The sequence below is a fragment of the Homarus americanus genome, unplaced genomic scaffold (genome assembly GCF_018991925.1).
Source record: "Homarus americanus isolate GMGI-L3 unplaced genomic scaffold, GMGI_Hamer_2.0 scaffold36188, whole genome shotgun sequence".
Taxonomy (NCBI): Eukaryota; Metazoa; Arthropoda; class Malacostraca; order Decapoda; family Nephropidae; genus Homarus; species Homarus americanus.
This window is the reverse complement of record NW_024718183.1, coordinates 2623393-2648064: the sequence shown is the minus strand read 5'-3', so window position 1 is coordinate 2648064 and position 24672 is coordinate 2623393. Positions and strand designations below refer to the sequence as shown.

Here is a 24672-nt window from a genome sequence, read left to right as displayed (position 1 = left end):
TATCTTGAATTGGATGTAAGTAATCTTTAGGACGACTTATCTCGTGAATTGGATACGAGATAACCCAAACCCATTTTTAAGTACTCTATCCTACAATCATAAATTCCTTGTTAATGGGCAGGGCATGAAGGACAAGAGAAATTACGGGGTAAAAACACATTAACACTGATATTGTGGCATTAAAATTTAGTCTCTATGTGCATTTGTGATGCCACATTTCATTTTCTTACCTTTAAAGAGTCCGGCAGCACAATTTCCTAGCCTCCGCCATTGTTTGTTGTGAACCTGCATAAATTCTGTAACATTAATCCTGATCCTTTAAATAAAACAATTACGCATCTTTAAATTTACATTACGTTAATACCGGTCTATTGTTCTTTTGTTTAGTTATTAAATGCATTCAGCCTTCTTTTCATATCATCTATATAGAACCAATAAATGATGTGAGTGTGTCATATTTTTGCTTTTACAGGTTCTTTTGAACTGATTCCATTCTCTTTTAATTGTTTTGAATACAGTTAACCATCATCACAATTCTCTATTAACTGTCTCTTCACATTTATACGTATCCCCAAGGGGGGGTGTACTCGCATGAAACTGTGTTTCTTGAACTCATGGCGAAATGCGAAGGTTGTGATTATTAATATCGTGATTTATCAAACCTAGTTCTTGATGAATCTCGATTGATATCTTTCATTTGTGACCATGGGTTAATTAAGAACACTTGCAAATGTTCAAAATGAGGAAGAGACTTACATATTACGAAAAATAACTTTCAATGTAATACACGATCCTACGATTATGTCCACAGACGCCGTACAATTAATCGGTGTTGTTTCAACTTGTCTGTCTCTAAAGGGACTTGGTTCGCTTAAACAAGAGTTAGTGTTGTTGATGTTTTGTTTATCTCGCTGAATCCATCTTCAAAAGACTTTTCCTAAATGACAGCAAGCGTTTCCACGAATTCTTCCTCACCATAGCTGATGTATATAAACCTCAATACAGTATTAAGGTAAGTTATTTAAGTTTTCCATTTCTGTGTTTAATATCATGTTATTAGCATATTAGAAAATGCATAGAACCTAATAGAACCTCACCTAACAAACCCTGGGTATATTAGGTTAGGTAACAAACCCAGGGTATGTTAGGTCAGGTTCTATGCATTGTCATTTCCATATTTGTATTTAACATCATGATATTAGTGTGTATTCTCTGTTTGATAATGCCTAGAACCTAATATAACATGACCTAACATACCCAACCTATGGGTATGTTAGGTCAGGTTCTATAAAGTTCTGTGGATTGTTGTTTCCATTTTTTAGTTTAATATCATGATCTTGGTGTGGAGAAAAAATTTAAACCAATTCGCACAATTCCATCTGGTGGTAGCCATTGTCTACACCTTTACCATTTCAACAATTGTAAAACACTTTTCTTCTATGACATTTCCCTCGCAAATGACTTGTATGTGCCAGGGGTTCTGGTTCGGAGGTTTGATTAAGTCATACACGAGGAAACGTCAGAGAAGAAAAAGTGTCTTAGAATTGTTTAAACTATTAATTGCAAAGATAAAATTCCTAAGATTCCCCTGTTGTCCGAAAGCAAAAATTTACCCAGTTGATAACTTTACGTGTGGTTGAAGGTACAGTATAATATTAGTCACGATGTAGATGATTAAAGTTGTCAGCAACTGATTTGTAAATACAACACTACCTTCTCTTCTGTATAGGTACAAATATGCTTGTCCTGGTGTCAATATTCTGTTCATTTTATCGTTCACTTAAAAAGGGGAAAAAAGGATAAAACATATACAGCGTAATGGTTACCTAAAGCATTAACTCTTAGACTATGATAGCTTAACTCCCTGAAGACAGTGACACACCATCTGAGGACAGTGACACTTTTGGCTATTTTACATCGATCATTCTTTCATATCTAGGATGCATAATTTTAAAGTGCATTATGCAAGGTGTTATAGAAGCCCCTGTTCACCTGCAGTAATTAAAAATGCAGTAATACAGGTACCTCTGTTAGCCAGAATTGAAATTTGCTCAGAAATTTTCTGGAAATTTCCGGAACTCTAAAAAAAATCCAGTCGTGAACCTGGAAAATTCCAAGCTAATTCCAAGGCTAAAATAATGCGGCATTTTAGAAAATTGTGGAAGCTTACCCCAGCTATTTTTTCCGGGTCTGGGAGCAAATTCTAAAGGATGAAATAATGCGCAATTCTCAGAAAATTCAGAGAATCTTTTCCCAGTACCCGGTACATACCCAGAAAAATTCCAGGGTGAGGGATTTTCTACAGGTTTGAGAGATTCGTCTCGTTACCCGGAAGAAGTCCGCACCTATTATTCCGGCTAACAGGGATATCACTTGTAATTATTTACCTTTTTCTACTTAGAGTAAATATTGTAAATGGTTACAGTAAAGGTTGGAAGTGGATATCATTTCCAATATTTACTGTAATTAGAAGAAGGTATATAACCATGTTGGTATAACAAGGAACAACTACAGTATAGTGTTAATTATTACAGGTGTACAAGGACTTACAACACACCTGTATATTAGTTCAGTTGGAGTACAACTGTTTTAAAGTTAGACTACAGTGTTGTTCATGTGTTTGTCTTTAATGATATTTATTTAGTTGTCATTTAGAGTGTTTCATGGGTAAGTAGACCTCTGCATTGCCTTCAGGTGTTCAGTGATTAGTAATGGTGGTCCTCCATTCTAAATGTTTTTAGGCTGTCTTTACTACTTCTTCCATATTATGTATCTCATCTGTCATCTAACACTTAATTTAATTCATCCAGCCCCATATCGTCCCACGTCCCTCATACCCAATTTTTTATCCACTAATATTGCCTCCATCATCACATACCAATAATTATTATTTCTTTTGCAATGACTAACAGAGATCTGAAGACCTCCTGAGGCAAGAGGCTAATTTTTATGAGAGCGTAGAAGATTCAAAGCAAGGTATTGGTGGTGATGCTGAGGTGTCAAGTGTTCTGTCTGCCTATAAGAGTGAGGGAGACCCAGCAGAGTATGAGGATGCCTACAAGGGTCTTCAAGCCTTTATTGAGAAGAGTTTGGATGCTTATAAGGTCAGTATATTTCTGTGTACAGTTACTTTATAATGTTGGTACATGTTAATTCAGTAGTACAGCATGTCCTTCAAATTTGCGGACCTCGATTATTATTCGCGGATGACACCCTGGATGTACCCAAGAATGTCTAATGGTAGTTTTAAAGTACAGAGTAGCTGGCATTTTTGCGGCCGGGACAGGGAGCCATTCGTTCTAGAAACAGTAATTTCTGTGCTTTGTTATTAATAAAGCACTGGGTGGACTTGAGGGTAGACTCAACATTTTTAAAGCATTTGTTTCTGATTATTTGTGAGTGGATTTTCCCATTATTATTTATTTGTATGTGTTTTGTGTGTGTGTGTGTGTGTGTCGACACCATTGGGATCAGCGTCAACAATTCTGCTCCCAACTATACCGCCCTTCAGGATTTATTGAACAGTCTCCAAAACTGGGCCACCAACAACCATGTCACCATCAACCATACCAAGACCATGGTTATGCACATCAACCTCTCCTCCGACATTGTCCCACCTCCTTCCATTACCCTAGGTCCGAACACACTCCAGGTTGTAGATTCCACGAAGCTCCTTGGCGTCACCATAGACAACAAACTAAATTGGAAACCACACGTCAGTGAAGCTGTCAAAGCCTCCAGTTTCCGTCTCCACCTGCTCCGCCGACTCAAGTCCCTCGGAGTTCCTGCACACGAGCTCCTCAGTGTATACACAACATTCATACTTCCCAAGCTCACCTATGCCTCCCCCACCTGGTCTTCCTCCCTAAATGCCACACAACGTAAACACCTAGAAAAAGTGCAAAAGAGGGCATGCAAGAATTATTCTCTCCCCTTCCTACTCCACATATCAAGAAGCGCTCAACACACTGACCCTTTCGACTCTCACTGACCATCACCACGACCTCATCTGCAAATTTGGTAAGAAGCTTCTACACCATCCCCGACACCGGCTCCTACTACCACCTGACATCCCCTGTCCGAGAATTGCTGTTCGACACCACAACCGCATCCAGCCCATACGTGCACGAACTGATCGCTATAAGAACAGCCCAGTCCCAACCATTGTAAAAATTATCAATAACATGTAATAAATCAGTGTATTCACTCCCGGTAAACACTGCTCCTTACACTGTCACTATGTTGAAATGAACTGTAGTTTGAGCTGATCCCCATCTAGTTATTATATGTCTTATTTGTGTCACTTATGTTACTTGTATATTATTTGTTATTCGTAACCCATTCCCCAAATATGTAACTGTATATTTTCAGCCTTCTGGCTGCCAAGCTCTTTCAATAAACCGTTAATTATTATTATTATTATTATTATTATTATTATATACTATACAGGTAAACTAAATAATTGTGCTAAGGGCAAACACATAAAAGGAATATACATTTCTTTGTCCACAAGTAACACCCCCACCCCACCTCGGTCAGAAAATGGTATTCGTGGATTTGGCGATCCGCAGCCATTTTGAGAACCTAACCCCCGTGAATTTGAAGGGCATGCTGTATATGCTTCCAGACACTTTATTTGTAGTACTGTACACTGTAAAAAACTAATCGTCTAACGAAATGACATCTTCATTTTAATTGATAGATCCTTAATTGCCGCAATCACATATCTTTTCATACTAAGACAACAGTTTCCCTAATTCAGTTATGAAAATTTTCGTCCCATGCTTCAGCTTACTGTACGTACGATAAAAACTCAAGTTACAATTTGTGTTCACTATTTTCGTGATTTTGTCCTAAATAATAATGAAAATATGTAACATAATAAAAAAAATAGTACCAGGAAGCTTATTTCACAAACATAATATTTATTCCAGCATGAAGTATCCCAGGTACTATACCCAGTCTTCGTACACATGTATTTAGAACTGGTTTTTAATGGTCATGAGGAGGTGGCCAAATCATTCCTACAGAAAATGGGTAATGTGCAAGAACACTGCTATCGTGAGGACATTCACAAACTCTCTCTGGTAACTACACGGGACCATATGACAGGATACCAGATTATGGATAACTTCCGGTGAGTGCAGATGTGTTCATTAGCTACTTCAGTTTGAATTAGTTTCCACCTTTTTATCTTTTTTAATTCTGTTGTCACCATTTCTTCATGTAGTAGTTACATACTCCTCCAAATACCAGACTAATTCATGCAAGCACTATCCCTTATTGATAGGTTCTCATCATGTATATATAAAATAATACAGTAGATAAAAATTTTCAACTATTATGGTAGTGAGTAATGTATAATACAGGCTACTGTATATAGAAATTCAGCCTGCCTTAATTCTGGGGCTTCAGTACTTGCAGTTCTTAATGTTATCCTGGCATAAAGGTGGCGATGTAGAACAGAGATGATGGCCACAGATCTATATTTATTGTGATATGATACTGTACTGTACAGGGGGGGGGGGGGATAAGAATTTGGATGCATTACTTATACCAGTACTCTGTTGTTTTCCCCAGGTCGAACCAATTCACAGTGAGGATGTCCCGTGATACTTATTCCCATTTAAAGCGATACTTGACAGAATTTGGCGGAGGACCAGTGCCTCGCATTATTCACGACAGATTGTACCTGGACGTGTACGAAGGTGTTCCTCGAACCCGAACACAGGTGTTGGCAACTGCTGGAGCACAAGAGGGAGAGGCACCAAAGCAAGGTAAATGAAATGTTATTTTGTGTGTGTGTGGACAGATGAAAACAGGGTTTATCTCAATATATCTTGAGCTGTGCTGGCTTTTGAACCAACTCTGGGATTAGGACTGAAACCCATATTCATTCCTGGTTCAGCGGAGAGTAGCTGCTATGTAGTGATTTATACTGATCTGTGCAGCAGTATAAATTGTTGCTGGACAAGTCAAACCCCCCAGAACAAAGCAGAATCTTCCAGGAGATCTTCTATGTGTAGTTGGAGAAATCTCATGAGTCACTTGTTTTGTTTCATTAGTTATAAAAATATGATCTTGTGCTTAGTCCGCCATGTTGACAAGAACAGCCTTTTGAATGTTGTAAATTTTTTTGTATTGGGTTCAGATCTCTTGTATACATTTAGTTCACATTGTTGGAGGGGCAGGGGGAGCGGCTGGTGGTGCAGGGTAGGGGCCATACTTCTGCACTGTAATGCACTCACCCCCATTTTAGTTACACATTGTACCTTTGTTTTTTCTTCTCCAGTTAATAAAACCAAGATATTTTATGGTCTGCTCAAGGAACCAGAACTGCCTAACCTCCCAATGGAAGAGGAAGAAGGAGAGGAAGAAGGGGATAAACCAAAGAAGAAGAAGCCAAAAAAAGATGCACTTCAAAAGAGCAAGAAGAATGACCCAAATGCTCCACCCAGCAACAGAATACCATTGCCAGAACTGTAAGTCTTTTAACAGTGCAAATAATTTGGTTTTATTTAAGTTGAGTTTATTGTTTGCTGTATCTGATAGTTCTACAATCTTCATTGTTCTTTCCATTAACTTTTAAATAGAGAATGTAAGCCAAATAAGTTGATAAAGTTGTCTGGTATGAGTTCACAATACGTATTTAAGTGGTTTTGTTCTTTGATGAGATCCTCTGAGGGGCAGTAAGGTGCATAGAATTGAGTTAGAAGTGCCCAGTAATCCTTAAAATAGTAGGGAGCCAGGATTTGATTTCTTATTTCATCAAAGCCATCATCAGACAGAAAATGTCCACCACATGATGCTAAGGAGTCTCATGGAAACCTGGTGAGAAGTTTATATGCCTCTGAGTGCAGTGTCAGATAACAATTCTATGTATTTACCCCACATCTAGTGACAGTGCCATCTGCAGCTTGAATAGTAGATGATACATTATTGATTTGTAAGAGTTTTGAAGTTTGTTATGACAAGAGTTAAATGTTGCTCCACCAAAACATTTTAGCAGCTGCTCCTAGTGTGCAGTAAAGGATCAGTTTGTTTGGGGGTTCAATGTGGAGAGAAGTGTTAGGAAAAGTATCTATTCTAAGTAGTCCAGTGTCTGTTCTCTAACATAGGCCATATCTTCAAACTTTCAGGCGTGAGATTGACTACTTGGAAAAGGCCAAAGCTTTCAGGGATGCACTGAAGAGAGTGGTGCTAAGTAAGGACACACTTCCATCAATATGTTTTTACACCTTTTTGAATGCTTCAGGGAAGTAAGTAGCTTATTGCTTATGTTAAGATTAAGATGAGGGTTAGATCACATGATGAAAAATTATATTTGTACAAGTGTGTTTTAAGACACACTTATGTTACTCTCGGGATCTTGAATTGCTGTTTGGCATTTACATGCAGTATAGATAGATATAAGTATATTTTTGTATTCGCGTATATTATAAGATAGCAGGAGTGTAATAGCATTGAGGTTAATGCATTAATTATTGAGTTAAAAGAACATAAAATATAACCCCACTAGCCACCCCCAAACAGGAACACTATCTTTTAGAAAGTATCACATGTTTTCTTCATTTAGACCAGCGGTTCCCAACCTCAGGTCGCGACCCAAACCAGGGTCGCGGGGTGTCCTCAATAGTACTTATCATAAAGTCAAACAAATTTTTGCTTAACATTCAAGCTATATAATATATTATATGCCTGAGGGTCATGACACCGTGTTGTTGGGAAATTTGGGGTCACAGCAAAAAAGGGTTGGGAACCACTTATTTAGACCAACAAAATTTAGAGAACTTTGCCAGTGATGTTAAGGGGTATCAAATAACTTTACTAAAAGATGATGACTGTGTGTAATAGTAATCTGTTACAACAACTCCTAGTTTAAGCTGCTCCAATTTCACTTCACTTGCTATGACTTAACAGAAAATACTTAAGATTTTCTATCAAACTTAGCATAAATGTAGGGGGGGGGGGTGAAAGGACATTTGTGAGTACTGTACAGTGGTCCCTCGGTTAACAAACGGTTCGATTAACGAAATTTTGGTTAATGAATTAGCTCCCATAAGGATTTTCAGTTTGATTAACCAACAAAACTTCGATTAACGAAATCCTTACGACAAACACGTTTTGTTGTGCGCTTCAGCTGATCGGCTTGTCCGCCAATGCAGTAATTGGTTCTATATTTGTTTACATTCATTTCCAGTGGAGTAAATATCAAGAAAGTTGGTCACTTGAATATTTCTGCATTTTTTATATTAAAATTTTTGGTCATTCTGAAATTTAGTTAACATATTGATAATATATACAGTACAGGGAACAGTTTTTGTGTGCCCTTCAGCTGATTGAATCACCCAACAACGCTTCTCAGTTTAACTTTGTTTACAGTGGAGTGAACATCGATTTTTTTGGTCTCTTGAATATTTTTGCATTTTTACATTAAAATTATTGGTCATTCTGAAATTTTGTTAACATATTGATAATATACAGTGCAGAAATTATTATGAAACACGAATATGGCATGTCATCATCAACTGCCTTTACAATCAGCTGTTTGATATGTAAACAAAGCTGCTGGTAATACGACATACACACCTCATAGTAAGTTAAAATATAGTATTCTATTGTTTTTTATTTATTATTGTACATTATACTGTACAGTACAGTACTGTATTTAGTTTATATTTAATGTTTTGTTAATTCTATTATCGGTATACAGTACTTTGTATGTATACTTTTTCTGCGAGTTGGAACCAATTACCTTATACAGTACCCCATTGAATTAATAGATTCGGTCAACGAAATTATTGGTTAACGAACGACTGTGGAACGAATTGTGTTCGTTAACCGAGGGACCACTGTACAGTAGGCTCTCGCCAATAATGACTTCCACAATAACGTTTTCGACAATAACGGTAAGTTACAATAGATACCCATTTTCGTTAATAACGTCTGGATTCTCTTGAATAACGGAAATTTCGCGGGAAGCGTCCGAGCGCATCAATGATAGCATTTGTTTGCCGCCATGTTGATGACGTAGTTGTCCACTCTGCCTCTCACTCACTGTCACACACGCTCAGTGGAATACAGCGCTGCGCCCACGTGTGAGATTTTCGCCACTATAACCGGTGGTTGTTAGGGTCGGTGATCAATAATGGCTTCCGCATTTTTGCCTGTGGGGGGCTACGGGAGGTGGTGGAGGGAGTGATTTACCACCTGAATGACTGGGAATTTTTAAAGTGAGGAAATTGAACTGTCCTGAGTCTACAGTGCGAAATATTAAGAGGAACTTAGAGGAGACGAAGAAGAGTATTGTGCTGGCTAAAAATATTTCGGTAGTGATGGAAATGCGAGGCGAGCTATGAATGATAAAGGCAATAGAAACAGGTTGTTGGTGATAACAGAGCATTTTCTTGTGAAATGGTTAGCTTGTAGAATGAAAGACAGTGCAAGTGTTAGTGGCCCTCAGATACGGAACAATCATCACACCAAGCACCTCAAAAACTAAGTGTTATATTACTCAAAGTCTTTATTTTGATGATTGAATAGCAATTCTTTTTATTTCAGCTAACAAAAAGTGTTAAGAGGGCTTCAAGGGGAAAAAAAGGGTGAAATTCTTGTGGCAGCGGCACCAATAAACCCTTTTTACATGTATTTTAATGTCACACAAATAACGTTTTCGCTAATAACGGTGTTTTTCAGGCACCTATTAAACGTTATTGGTGAGAGCGTACTGTATTTCCAATTTTAATGATACAGTCGACCCTTGTTAATTCGGACCCCTTTAATCCGGATTTTGGATAAATCGGACGAAATCTTTACTGTCCATATCAAATTTCTGGTTCTGGGATTGTCTCAGTTGCAATTGGGGTTGCAATTTCAAATTCTGTGTCACTACTAAGGAATAACAAAGCCTCTGGTGCACTCTAAGATTAAGAGAAAACGGACGACTCGGGCGTCCTGAAGTGAGAGAAAACGGACTCCTATGACGGGGCACTCAAATAAACATACACATAGCTGTATAATGCAATATTAACCCCTAAATCGGTTAATTCGGACAATCGGCTAAAACGGACACCCTTCCCCCCTATTAGTCCGTTTTAACGAGGGTCGACTGTAATATGTAAAGTGGCGGTCTGCTTGGTCCCCCCCCCCCCCACACACACACACATTACATCAAGCAAATGATTTGATATACAGTATCTTTTATAAAAATTTTCATCAAAGCAGAGCATAGAAAGACAATTTTGCTTATATGTTATTGTTGGTTAGGATGTAAAAGGCTAACTGGTGAACACTAATGAGGGACTCAAGTTGCTGTACAATACATCTTGTTTACCTGAGATCTTGTTTCAGCATCACATCAGTGGATATATCTGATGACTCCAGCATGTTAGCTTACTGTACATCAGACTCACAAGTTCGGGTGCAGAGCATCACGCCCAGTAAACTACGATGTATGAAGTCTGCTGAGCAGCTGAATGACATTGACAAAGATGCTGGTATGACTTCTAATGAAAATTTGAGGCTCAGTTTTTAGTGTATGACAAATAACACGTTGATATTTGGGGAATAATTTGCATAAACTATAATTGTCATCATCGCTTTACAACCATTTTCCATGCTTACCTACATTAGCTGTGATTACTTGATGGCAGGTCTCCATGCTGTAGTCTTTTAACTCTAATGTCATTTCTTACAACTTTTTCCCATGTCAGTCTTGGCCTACCCTTATATACAGTATTAAGGAACACTTCCTTGTAGATGATGTTCTTGTACGAATGATGGACGATAGAACAGCGGAACCAGTTCGTACTCTCCTTGGGCATTCAGGACCAGTGTATGCCTGCTGCTTCAGCCCTGACCGTAACCTGCTGCTCACAGGTGGAGAGGATGGCACAAGTTAGTGTTCCTTAAGTATTTTTTCATTGTTTGTTTATTTTTCTTTTTTAAGATGTTGCTTTAAACATGCTATGTTAAAGATAGAATTTGGCTTTTTAAGGTTATGAATGGAGGATTGATCCTATAATAATGTTTTGTTACCAAGCTGGTATAGTGCATCCTTCCCTCTACACTTTAGTGTGGAGGTGAGTAGGATCTTGGGTATTGTTTTTTGGTTTAGCTTCTATAACCTGTGAAAACTAATGCTGGGTTTGGAGCAATGTCTGTTTACACACAGTAATAGAGAAAGTAATATGAAGTGAGAACATGTTGTGAATTGCATATTTGTATTTCTCTGTGATTGCATTGAAAAGGGGCAACGTTTTGGGAAAGTGAATCTCTAGTTTCAATAGGATTGTTTTCATAGATGATAGAGATCGGCTGACTTACTTGTGAATATTGTGATAATGTCTCTTCTACGAGAAGATACATATTAGTAGATATATAACTGAATTTCTGGATCCAGGAATGTTTTTATATTTTCTGTTAAATTTATTTATTTTTATTTTTTCAGTTCGTTTATGGAGTATGCAGACATGGACGTGTCTGGTTGTCTATAAAGGTCATGTGTTTGCTGTATGGGATGTTAGTTTCTCCCCTTATGGCTACTACTTTGTCTCGGGCGGCCATGATCGAACTGGTAGATTATGGGCAACAGACCATCATCAGCCTCTTCGAATATTTGCTGGACATTTCTCTGATGTTGATGTAAGTTGATTTAGTCCCTTTTTTTATATTAAGAATGGATAAAATTATACTACTGTATTTATACACATTTGTTTTATAGTTAGGTAGCAAGTTTTAATCACTGAAAGGTAGTGTGAATTGTTAAATTCTTTGTTATAAAAGAGCTTCATTACAAGAGGATTTGTTCACGGGTTTCTGTGTGTGTGCCAAATTCTTGTGACTTGTGAACCTATGAAGTATAACATACTGAAGTTCTGTTAGTTTTGCAATTTATGTTGTTCTTTAATATTTAGTACTGTATTATTCTTTTTCCACAGGTTGTACAATTCCACCCTAATAGCAATTATGTAGCATCAGGGTCCAGTGATCGCAGCATCAGACTTTGGGATTGCCAAAGTGGAAATTGTGTGAGAGTTCTCACAGGTCATAAGGTAAGTTTTCATCACGTTGTTCACAGTTATCATAGTAATTTTCCCCAAGACATAATGGAGTGCAGCAGATGTTGAAGGATGGGGTTATTGGGAGGTTGGGAGAGAAAGAAGTATTGCCTTACCTACAGACTCATATCTTTTGTCTGAATTTCCATAACAGGAGAACTGACCTTGAATGAATCACCTTCATTCTTGGATAAATCACTGTCTTCTTGTTTAACTCCAGTCAGTGTTTCCAACAGAGCTTGGTAGAGGGATTGACTCATCTTTGATCCAAGGACAGTCTACTTGGTTTACAACTTTGGAATGTTTCACTCAGGTTTTATTCTTTTATCAGATCCTACCAGATGCATCTAGTCATATTCCTATAACTGTGCCAATTGTCCTACCTAGTTATGTTGCCTAGTAGTACTGTACATCAAAGTTAATATCATAAATTTATTTATTTTTCACAGGATGTTATTGATACTTTGGCATTTTCTCCATGTGGGCGTTTCCTGGCATCTGCTGGTGGGGATAAGCGTATTTTGGTATGGGATATGTCTCATGGCCACCTTATTGCAGAAATGGCATCACACACATCAACAATTTATACTATTGCCTTTTCAAGAGACTGTAATATTCTTGCATCGGGTAAGTTTGTTTACCTCTCAGTCCGTACAGTGTAAATATTTGGGGCTTTGTAGTACAGCATCATATAAAATGCTAGTACAGTTTGCAACCACTTTGTGTAAAAAAATAATGGAGGCGAGTAGCTTGGATATTTCTGATTGTAATAAGTTATTTTTTGTTATGATAGTACAGTATTGGCTTATTATTACCGTAGAATAAATTTTTATAAAGAATATTTTGGTTGCTTTGATTGGGACCACAATGCCACATGGAGTCTACAAACAAGAACCCAAAGATATTAGAATACGTAACTGTACATGTGTAAATACTGGGCTGGCACACTACCATACAATTGGTTTATGCTTACACATCTGATCATATAGTATTAAAAAAAAATTTTCTTGTCCATAATTTTGCATTCTTGGCAGGTAGTTCAGACAAGGTGGTCAGTACAGTGGTCCCTCGGTTAATGAGCACAATCCGTTCTAGAAGGTTGCTCGTTAACCGAAACTATTGTTTCAATGGGTTTTTGGGTAATTGGTTCCAGCTCACCGAAAATTGCCTAAATTCAACAAAAAAAAGGTAGAAAAGTACACTTACTTTGAGGTGTGTATGTAGAAGGCTCCTGGATGATGATGGGAATTAGAATGGGGGTGGAGGAGAAGGGAGAAGAGAAGGCATTGGGGAGGAAGAGAAGTCACCCCATGGTGCCATTTCACCCATAAAATTTTAGTTCTCTTGGTATAATTCAAGATTATTTTCTTTACATCAACACTGCACTGCATTATATATTGTCAATATGTAAAATAAATTTCAAAATGACCAATAGTTTGCTTGGAAACACAGAAAAAAGCATTTAGTTGAAGAGTCTCAAGCAAGATGTTACCTCCACTGAAAAGACACAAAGACTGACACCTGTATGGTGTGTTGAGAGGCTGGATGGTGTGCATAAAACTAGTTTCATTACCTTCAATTATGTTCAATAATTGTTAAAATGACTAAAATATTTAATATTAAATTTTTAAAATTATTGAATGGTATAAACTTCTTGATATTTGCTAAAATGGTAAGGAATTTAAGCCCTAAAACCGATTACTGTATTGGCGGACTAATACTACAGCTGGTGGACCGCCAAATGCAAGCGAAAACGTGTTCTGGTCGGCTCGTAAGAAACTCCTTAATCGAGGAATTGCTCGTTAACCGAAGTCAAGAATCTTATGGAAGGTAACTCGTTAACCGAGGGACCACTGTATTGCACAACTCTGTTTTAGCGAGATGGTTCTGTTGCTTTGTCATTTTTAGATAGAGATGTATCTGACAATGTTGTTATTCAACAGGTGGAATGGACAACTGTGTTAAACTGTGGGATTTCAGTCGTGTTCTTGAAGATAATCATGAAGATGATATAAATGTGTCCAACAACCCAGACATCAAACGCTGTAATGAGTCTCTGCTGCTTGGCACTTTTCCGACAAAAAATACCCCAGTGCTTGCAACACACTTTACAAGAAGAAATGTGCTACTGGCTGCTGGACCGTTCGAAGGCTAAAACATTAAAAGTAATGATAGGTATATACTGCTATATATTTTACATATTTTTTTACTTGTGATCAAGAAAAGCTTCAGACCATAATAAGTACAACAATCTCTCTCAGTATAGATGTGTGATGTTCTTTTTGGTTCATATTTATTAATTTACATTTATACTTCAAATACTGTCTTCTCATGTTCAGAACTTGTGGATTTACTTCATTTGAAGACTTCAGATTCCAAGGCAAGAAACAAGTAATTCTGTAAAAAGTTATGTTTTTTGTGATTAATGTTTACAGCCATAATTAACACTTCCAATTATTCAGTGTATTTTTCTTAGGGGAGCTGTTCTTAAATTTGAATATTCTGTTCCAAAATTTCTAAATTGTAATACTGTATTCAATATGGAAATTAACACTTACAGACATTTTATAATTACAGTCATTGCATATGGTAATTGTTATGCTCTGTATTATACAATAGACTTTCAATATTCGCAGGGGTTAGAGTCTCGAAAAAATTTCACGAATGTGGAAACTTCAGGGGTTATGTTCCTGCTATAATTTAACATGAGGGGGAAATGGTAAATGTTTAAGAACAATTATTTAAATAAACACTGCTTGTAAATAATAATAGAGAAAGTAATATATTTTTTATTTATCTTTAATTATCATGATTTGAGGTATTGTGAGTGACAAGTGCGCAAAATTTACGTTTCAGAAAGCATGCATCAAGATTTAAAAATATAAATAGCCATCCATAATGATATACAAAACAGTATTCTTTTAACCTTCCACACATTTTTCTCTTACAAGATAAGCCTGATGCACTAAGCTGAACACTGTATAACTATTAAAAAAATTTTAAAAGCATGAACATTTATTTGATATTGATATTGACAGTTTATTCAGCCAGAATACAGATAGTCAATCGAAAATCATAATATTAACATGGCTGAGCCAGTTGAGAGCCTGAGCTCTTATAGGCAAAAACTTTCAGAAGCATCACCACTCTTATACTGTATGTGTAACACAGACTGAGCGTAAAAATAGCCGAATTCGTCCATACATTAAACATTTACTTTAATCCAGACAAACTCTTTTTTCTTGCTGTAATCACCATTAAATTCTCAATAATTTTTTCATTAGTAGTGAAGATTCCATACAGTCTGGTGCAGAGCTAAGTCATTTCCTTGAATACTGTACAGTATGCCAAGCTGTTTTCATTACTAGTGCTGGAGGGGCAACCCGTAAAATCTTTAAAAAATTTAAATTATATTTCAGGATGTTTTTCATATTCTACAGGAGCAGTAATTGTATAAAGGAGTAAAGTAAATGGATAAAGGATATTATTCACAGGTACAGCTGCGTCAGATATCTTAACGCACGTACAGCTCACTCAACTGTAATTCCGAGTGATTAAAACTAATCTTTTGTAATAAATAAAACTATATATTAATTTAATAATTTTATTATTTATAATAGGTACTTTTAACTGTACAAGATTGCCGTCTGACTTTGGAGTTCAGAGTGTACACACAAACATGATCAGTTGTACCTGGATGCTACACTATCAATCAAGCACAGGGATTGAGCAACTCCAGGTACAACTGAGCAAAGCAAATATGACGTGCCAATCAAATTTGACCCTTACAGTATATCAATAAGGATAACCGAGTTTTAATAAAGGAAAATAAAACTCAAACTTAATAGGTAAGGTTCATGGTTACTGGTGTTGCCATATATTAATGGGTTAAATGCCTCACAATGGTCATACCACGGTGACATGAACTACAATCTGACCATCACAAGCCAGAAGAGCATATGCTTTTTCTCAGTAAGCTGCTAAAATTATATACTTTAAATAGCACTGTATATGACGAAAATAATAACTACATATCTAATAAAATACTGAGGGCTCTTAGAAAATATTTTTACGGTAAAAACATGACTGCAATTTTTTTGTTTTTTGTTTTTTTGATCGGCACACCACAGACGGGCATTTTCATTCATTACAGCACATATTTAATTGGCCATTAGCATCATCAAGTACCAGGATGCAAAAGGGGCACAAGTAGCAACTGGATTAGATTTGGGCAGTAGCAAAAAAAAAAATAAATAAATACAAAATAAAACAAAACCAACCATGATATGCAGCGATATGGTAATTTCCGCACCAGTGACAACAAGCTTATCCAAACTTATTCCACTGAGTTACACCAATAACCTGTGTTCAAATCACAGCACACTTGACTTGCAAGGCATCTACATCCCACTACTGGTTGCCAAACTCTATGTCTAGCTACCCAAATCTAATCTTGACTACTTAGACAGTTAACAAAAGAAAAGAGGAAAAAATAGAAAAAAAATACGAGTGACATAGAAATTCTTCCCTACTTTATAAAAAGAAACTTAAATAGATAATATACATTATTATCACATGGCCAATCATGGTCAAGCATAAGGTGTGACTGGACTTTTTATATGTGATGGTATATTGTGAACAAAAATGTAAAATGAATAACAAATGCTCACTGTTCCATGTATGACCATGTTAGCTAGAAATCAACGCTTAGACTGTGGCGATTCCTCACACAATATGTTGTCCACATTAGACTGATGGTAGGAGTTGTGGGCTGTGAACCCTGATAAAAAGAGGACATGCAGTCAATATACTGTACAACACTTAACTACCAGTTCCATATATTACTGATAAGCTGTATTAACATGACATTCTTCTCTCCTTCCACTTTGGTGAGCAGATTTCAACTGTTGAGGCATTATGTTCCTCACTATGACTTAGTAGGAAGGCAAGAAACACCACTCTAACCACTATGGTGTTCATGGAGTTTTCTTAAAAATGTCTACATTTATACTTGCAAGTTTGGGTGGGGGAAATAGCTACAATTGATAAATAATGGGAATGACATTACAATGTGCAAATGATACCAATTAACAAATGAAAATCAGTTTATAGAATTACAATAAATTTCATCAAAGATAAATGAGCTCTTATCCTGAGGTCCTCTGGGTGAAGTGCTCTGCAAATGAGCAGCCTGAAAGGAGCCTCATGTGATTCTAAGATGCACGAATAAACAATAGTTTTGATGATGAGGATTTTACATACAAAAAATCATCACACAGTCAATAATGAGTACCATTATGGTTTTGAATCTCAAAACCTGACACAGACGAAGTAACTGAGGAGTGACTAAGTTTCCATAATTAGCTGACTTTATATTTTTTTGAAGTTGAGACCCATGCATAAATTTGAACCCAGGAATGTTGCAATCTTCAAGTCCAATGGGGAAAAGTGAGCTACCAGCAGCTGGGTATCATAACTTACACTAGCATCACATTGTTCCACCTGAAAGAAAAGAAAACCTAGTCACTGGTATTTAAAAACAAAAATCATCACATCCTTGCAAAGTCTTAACAGGCAAACATATCCAAACAAACAGGAAACTGAATGGCAGCAACAAGGGAAAAGTGAGCTACCAGCAGCTGGGTATCAAAACTTACACTAGCATCACATTGTTCCACCTGAAAGAAAAGAAAACCTAGTCACCGCTATTTGCAAACATAAAATTATCACAACCTGGCTAATCACAACTTGACAAACATATCCAAACAGAAAGAAAATGAATGGCAGAGTGAGTGCAGCCAGAGTTAGACCCAGGTACAAGCTCCAGACATGGCAGATGTTTGTACATAATGCTGACATAATCTTAATATGTGTGGATTGCAAAGTCAAATCAAAATACCAAATTCTTAAAACATTTGGTAATAATTAATTTAATTGCTTGGGAATAATAGAAGACTTTATATTTATGTATAGTACTGTACTGTACTAAATTTCACAATGCAGTAATACTGTACACCCGCTAAAAAGTTATTCGGCACCCGTGTCATATTGTATCACGCCGAATAACTTTTTAGTGGGTGTACATGATACTTGTACACACACACACATGCACGATACATACATGTACACCCACTAAAAATTTATTCGGCACCTTTACGGCGTGATACAATATGACACGGGTGCCGAATAATTTTTTAGCGAGTGTACAGTATTCAGCCACACATCACCATTGGTAATATCTATAGCCACCACATTTGTCCACTATCCAGCAAGGTGCAGTGTGTTTCATGCATTCCTACTCCTACACACCATCATCCACCTCTTATCAATGTCCATATACTGTGTACTGTACCTGTAAAATAAATCAAAACTGTCCCCCCACCTATAATAAGCTCAGGTTTTTGTATTGCCAAGCTCAATAATGTACAGTATATTAAATTTAGTGGAATAACTGTCTCCTCCATAATGTTATCCACTACAATTTATATGCATATACAGTACAGTAGAGCGTCAATTTAAAGCAATTCAATTTAAGATTATTGATTTAAAGCGACACTCACAACTAAGGACAATGTTTTAATTTAAAGCGAATCTTTCCTATCTTGCGCGAGTCAATTTGGCGCATCATATTTTAAAATTCGCACCTAATGTTTCTCTGGGCATGTTACACTGCCTTAAGGGCAAAGCTGTACTGTACATGTACAGTACTCAAAATAATGTAATAAATTTTTGTCTAGTGCAAACTACAGCATGATTATATTCAAATTAATCACTATCTTATAAGAATTCCAGCAGTGTAAATTATATCCTCCCCAGTCACTTCTGTAACATTTTATAAACAAAAAACTAAAATATTTACATCATTGAACAAAGTTGGAAGGGTGGTGGTGTAGGTAGTGGCAGAAGTTACCTTATAACAGGTAAATATAAAAATAATGTACACAAATCTAATTACATGAAATGTAATTAAGTACAGTACAGTAAACCCTCGGAGATCTGGATCCGGATTTCGGAAGATCTGGACAACAAAACTTGGGGTTCTGGGCTAAGAAGCCTCCTAGAAGTTTCCCTAAGATACATTCCCAAACCAGAGCAAAGAATATTTTAGGCCCGTGGGCGCTGCTTGACCCGTCAGTTGCTTGGACACAGGTGCCCGAGGAGGTGGGAAACAAAAACAGAGTTGACGATTGTTGTTTGTGGGAATATTATTTCATTCACTCAAGTAATGATACAATGTTTCTTATTATGTTACATAGGTAAATTCATGGTTTACATACGGTAATTTGTTTATCACTACATTAGTACTGTATTTTTGGTGTTTTTTATATCATTTATAATTTGGACAATTGGCTAGGTGGTCCCCCCTTTTAGTCCGGATCTTTGAGGGTTCATTGTACATCATAAAAAAATCATACGGCATTATCCAATCGTCAGCTGAGAGGGTTGTTTAATATTATTAGCAGCAGCAACTATGTAACCATCATACACCAGTTCTGCTTCTCCAAAACAGTTATGAACTAAATTAATTTGTAGTGGAAATTACAGGACTTACCGTATATACTTGTGTATAGTTCGCGTTATTAAGACAAAATTTTTAGGCAAAAAATTGGGGGTCGACCTCTACATGGGTAATAGTTTCGTTAGGTTGAATCCGTGCATGATGGGAAGGGCTAGGAGCAACATTTAGCTTTAGACATGAAAAATATTTACCAGTTACTGCCAGTAAACAATGGAAACGTAAGATATGTACCAATTAGTAATGAAAAGCTGTGCAGTGCCTTCAGCAGATGAAGCTCACCAACTTACAATAGGCTAACTTACCTTACAATGTGCTTCCAGTAGTCTATGTTGAAGTTCTTAGCACTGGCTAACTTATCATATCATATACGGTATCACAATACCCATTGATCTACAAAAAATACCAGTAATAAAAACCTTTTCGATATTTCACACTTAATATAATACCCGGTAATCCACCTCATATTGTTTACAACGATGCACGACACACCACCAGCTGTTGAGTGTCGGCACAGTTGCCGTATCAGCTAGATGGTACGTGTTTTTTTTAATCATTTTCAGTTAAAAAACTGTTACAACACAAGTATTTTTACCTTAACTGCGCCTGAATGAATATATTCTCAGAAATAAATAGTAGTTTTGCTGAAACGTGATGTATTTCAATGTAAAATAGGATAAAATACAGACGAAAACAAAAGACTTTACCTAACCTTCCGATGTTCAAAAGATGTTACTCATTTTTTTTAATAGCTTTCAGTTAAAATACTGTTATATTACAATGATATTCTATTCATACTGTGCTTGATATAATACATTCACGGAAATGTAATATTTTTGCTGAAATGACGTAAGTATTACAGTGGAAAGTGGGATAAAATCATGACGAAAACAATCGACTTTCGCTTTCTTTCAATGTTCAAAAGATGTTACCGTAATAGCTTTTCGAATGGTTTTCAGTTAAAAAAACTGTTGTATTACAATAATATTCCCTCCTAATTGACTTGAATAAATACTTGAATGGAAATATACAATATTTTTGCTGAAACTACCCGCGTTTCAGTGTAAAGTGCCGTAATAATAAATGGTAAACAATTTGCCTTCTGCACTCGGTGTTTCAGGCACGGCAAGCCTCAGTTTATAGGACGTAGAGTGTTTTTAGTGAAGGTTTTCTGAAATGAGTTTTATATGCCATAAAATATGGTGCTTTATTACCCTAATTTGTTGTTCCATTACCCTCAAAAACTTGGGTCGACCTATACACGAGGCATATCATAAATTAATGATTTCTTGGTAAAAAATCAGGGTCGCCCTATAGATGAGTATATACGGTATTAACCAAGGTGTTCAGAGTGGTTAGTGAGAAGCAGGTCTATGATGAGCATTGGCGGAGCACTCACAAGGGTTGAGATAGTATGTGATGTTAGCACACCAGTTTACAGTAGTGTACTTGGGTAGTTAACACTGCATTGGTACATCAGTATTAACTTAATCATGGATTAACTACTGTGCTCAGGTAAGAATAATAATGCAAAATGATAAATCTTTCTGTTTCAAAATGTGATGTAATGTACTGTACTGGGGTAATAACATGACTTCTTCACATCATGGTGATGTGTTACTTGTGCTTGTAACACACCAGCATGTCTTATACAATAGTATTGTACTCTCTTTTTATTTATTGTAAGGTTTACAGAGGCTTTACGATCATGGTAAGTCACTGCTCTATGAAACTAATGTCCGTTTTCACAAAATTCAGCATTTGCAGGCCATAAGCTAAGCCTTAAGCAAGTGTGTCCAGATACAAACAATGGTATCCTACTACAAAGCTCAGAAGTGCAATACTGTACTGCTCTGTTTCTCATGGTGTCGTAAGTATGTGCCCGGTAACGAGGGGTAACCACAAGACAGTAGTATCCATGTATATCTGTACGTATCAGTAATGAAGTCAAAACTGACTACGAACAAGACTGTTTACAATTTTTGCCTTTCTGGACCACTTGAAGATTAGACCCCCCCCCCAATATAGTTTCAGGTGGTCAAACATCAGCCTGGTTAAGCAGGGGGGGGGGGGGGCAAAACTTTAAGTAAGGACTCGGGGGCTAGTCTTCAGGTGATCCATAAAAGGACGGTCTAACTACATTACTGGTATGTATGTGTATACAACCAGGGCCGGATTCAGGAGTGGGCAAAGTGGGCAGCTGCCCAGGGGCCTCCACATATTACAATATTTTATTTATTTGTTTATTCATTTGGATTATTTTTATTTTCATTCTTTAAAATTCATGTTCGTCTATAAATATACAGTTAATTAAAAATTTCTCAATGTTCTAATTTCCTCAATATAACTGCATATGGCTTCAAAATTCTCCAAAGAAGTGTTCAAATTTCAAAATTTTCCCGGGGGACTTACAGCCCCGAAACTCCCAGATGTTTAGGCTCGCTTCACTCGCCACCCCACCCTCTTGGGTAGTTATAATGAGGGGGGAGCCTCCACAAGAGGCTGCTCATGGGCCTCCACAGGTCTAAATCTGGCACTGTATACAACTATACATATTACATATATACAGAATGCTTAAGGAAGTCCATCAAAGTCAATGACGATACAGAATATACGAAAGGAGACAGCATAGCTGGCACTACACTCTATTGCCTTTGTTTCCCTTACGGGAAAGTTGTTAACCAATCTGCAGTAGGGTCAACTGGAGGCACCCCAGCAAGTGGCCTGCTGTTGAAATTGAACTGGCAACCATTGTGTCAGGCGGAAAATGTTAAATCCACTCACCTGCCATACCTCCAATGAACAGATTATGTCAAATAATTTCCCTACCTTTCTTGATGCATCTACACCCACCATTCCTTAGAAATTTATAATACTGAATATTAATATGTTGTCAATACTTCCTTACCTGTGCAAAAGGTGATCACTTGCAACAGCCAGCAGTACCCTGTGCTGGTTGGTTATTTGACAGGCTTACATCACCCCTAGGAGAACCACTGGCATTACTGTCACTCTTTGGGAGTTTCTTAGCTGAAAATTGTATTAAATAATTAGTACAGAATACATACAATATCACATGAACTACAATCAAATTTTAATTTTTTCTCATTCAACACATGAGGAGCTTCACATTAAATTGAATCTTGCTTTCTAACATATATCCCCTACAGCAAAAACCCATTGTAAAAATCAAGCAGGTAGTCCCCAAACCCAAGTTTGTGACTCTGGTAATTTGCAGATATTTCTTTATCCTCATTTTGAGCTACAGTATTACACTTACAGTATAGTGTGAATACAGTTACTTTATTTATTATTGTTAGATAATTGGATCTGGTTAATCATTAAGCACAAATTACTCATTGTGAACAGTTATAAAAATGAGGAACTAATCTTGAAGTCACTTTTCATAACCAAGCAAATAACACAACTCACGTACAGTACAGTCAATAAGTGAATAGTTTGTTGGACAAGGCACCCACAAACCCTGACATTTGTGACCTGGAATTCCAAAACTTCCAAATAAATAATCTATTTCTGAGTTAAACAAGGCCAAAGCACATTTACTATTACTCATTAAATCTGATATCTAGTATTACCTTGATTTAACCAACTAATTCGAGCCACCTCTTTCCGTTAAATCGAAATTTCCACTAAATCAACTTGATTCCATTAAATTCCTCGCCAAATGAGCTGCTTGGCTCATAGGGCTTGTTAACATCCGCTCAGTCTGTGTCCTGCCGCCGCTGTGTGTGTGTGTTGTTCACTGCTACCTCTCGATCAACTAACTACAGTCGACCCTCGTTAATTCGGACTAATAGGGGGGGAAGGGTGTCCGTTCTAGCCGAATGTCCGAATTAATCGATTTAGGGGTTAATATTGCATTATATTTCAAACACATTGTTTTCGTCACAATTTTATCCCACTTTCCACTGTAATACGTACGTAATTTCAGCAAAAATATTACATTTCCATTAATGTATTATATCAAGCACAGTATGAATAGAATATCATTGTAATATAACAGTATTTTAACCGAAAACTAATAAAAAAACGAATATCTCAAGAACATCGAAAGCTTAGGTAAAGTCTTTTGTTTTCATCATGTATTTTATCCTATTTTACATTGAAATACATCACCTTTCAGCAAAACTACTATTTATTTCCGAGAATATATTCATTCAGGCGCAGTTTAGGTAAAATATACGTGTGATGTAACAGTTTTTTAACTGAAAACGATTCGAAAAACACGTACCCTCTAGCCCTGTTCAAGGAGAGGACAGGGAGAAGCTGTTTGGTGCTGCAGACGATGACAAGGAAAATGATTTGGATGGATTTTAATGAAAATATTCAGAAACATGGTATCGTAGTATTTATTCAAGTCAATTAGGATAGAATATTATTGTAATACAACAGTTTTTTTAACTGAAAACCAATCGAAAAGCGATTATGGTAACATCTTTTGAACGAAAGAAAGCAAAATTCATTGTTTTTGTCACGATTTTATCCCACTTTCCACTGTAATACGTACGTCATTTCAGCAAAAATATTACATTTCCGTGAATGCATTATATCAAGCACAGTATGAATAGAATACCATCGTCATATAACAGTATTTTAACCAAAAACTATTAAAAAAACGAGTAACTTCTCTTGAACATCGGAAGGTTAGGTAAAATCTTTTGTTTTCGTCATGTATTTTATCCTATTTTACATTAAAATACATCACGTTTCAGCAAAACTACTATTTATTTCCGAGAATATATTCAATCAGGCGCAGTTTAGGTAAAATATACGTGTGATGTAACAGTTTTTTAACTGAAAACGATTCGAAAAACACGTGTACCGTCTAGCTGATACTCAACAGCTGGTGGTGCGTCATGCATCGATGTAAACAATAGGAGGTTGAAGTAGATTACCGGGTACTATATTAAGTGTGAAATATCAAAAAGGGTTTTATTACCGGTATTTTTGTAGATCAATGAGAACTGTGATACCGTATATGATATGATAAGTTAGCCTGTGCTAAGAACTTCAACATAGACTACTGAAAGCACGTTGTAAGGTAATTTAGCCTATTGTAAGTTGGTGAGCTTCATT

General features: G+C 36.7%; 2 protein-coding genes across 5 annotated transcripts in view; one reads left to right on the top strand and one right to left on the bottom strand.

The window, feature by feature from the left end:
* The window catches only part of LOC121859249 (transcription initiation factor TFIID subunit 5-like), a 20979-nt gene extending 6139 nt beyond the window's left edge, over positions 1 to 14840 (top strand). The window contains exons 2-12 of the mRNA XM_042355998.1: positions 2913 to 3104; positions 4935 to 5137; positions 5581 to 5777; positions 6293 to 6482; positions 7140 to 7259; positions 10351 to 10496; positions 10759 to 10896; positions 11450 to 11643; positions 11940 to 12053; positions 12509 to 12686; positions 14003 to 14840. Coding sequence (XP_042211932.1) covers positions 2913 to 3104; positions 4935 to 5137; positions 5581 to 5777; positions 6293 to 6482; positions 7140 to 7259; positions 10351 to 10496; positions 10759 to 10896; positions 11450 to 11643; positions 11940 to 12053; positions 12509 to 12686; positions 14003 to 14214 — 1884 coding nt within the window. The 3' untranslated portion in view covers positions 14215 to 14840. The remainder of the gene's footprint in view (positions 1 to 2912; positions 3105 to 4934; positions 5138 to 5580; positions 5778 to 6292; positions 6483 to 7139; positions 7260 to 10350; positions 10497 to 10758; positions 10897 to 11449; positions 11644 to 11939; positions 12054 to 12508; positions 12687 to 14002) is intronic.
* An 809-nt stretch (positions 14841 to 15649) lies between these two features.
* LOC121859250 (ras-related protein Rab-5C-like) overlaps positions 15650 to 24672 on the bottom strand; it is a 31057-nt gene continuing 22034 nt past the window's right edge. For 2 of the 4 annotated variants that reach the window (XM_042356002.1, XM_042355999.1), the window contains exons 5-6: positions 22484 to 22605; positions 15650 to 17737 (exon numbers count right to left, since the gene is read on the bottom strand). In XM_042356002.1, the coding sequence (XP_042211936.1) occupies positions 22499 to 22605 (107 nt within the window). In that variant the 3' untranslated portion in view covers positions 15650 to 17737; positions 22484 to 22498. The remainder of the gene's footprint in view (positions 17738 to 22483; positions 22606 to 24672) is intronic. The other 2 variants (XM_042356001.1, XM_042356000.1) reach the window with 2 other exon arrangements.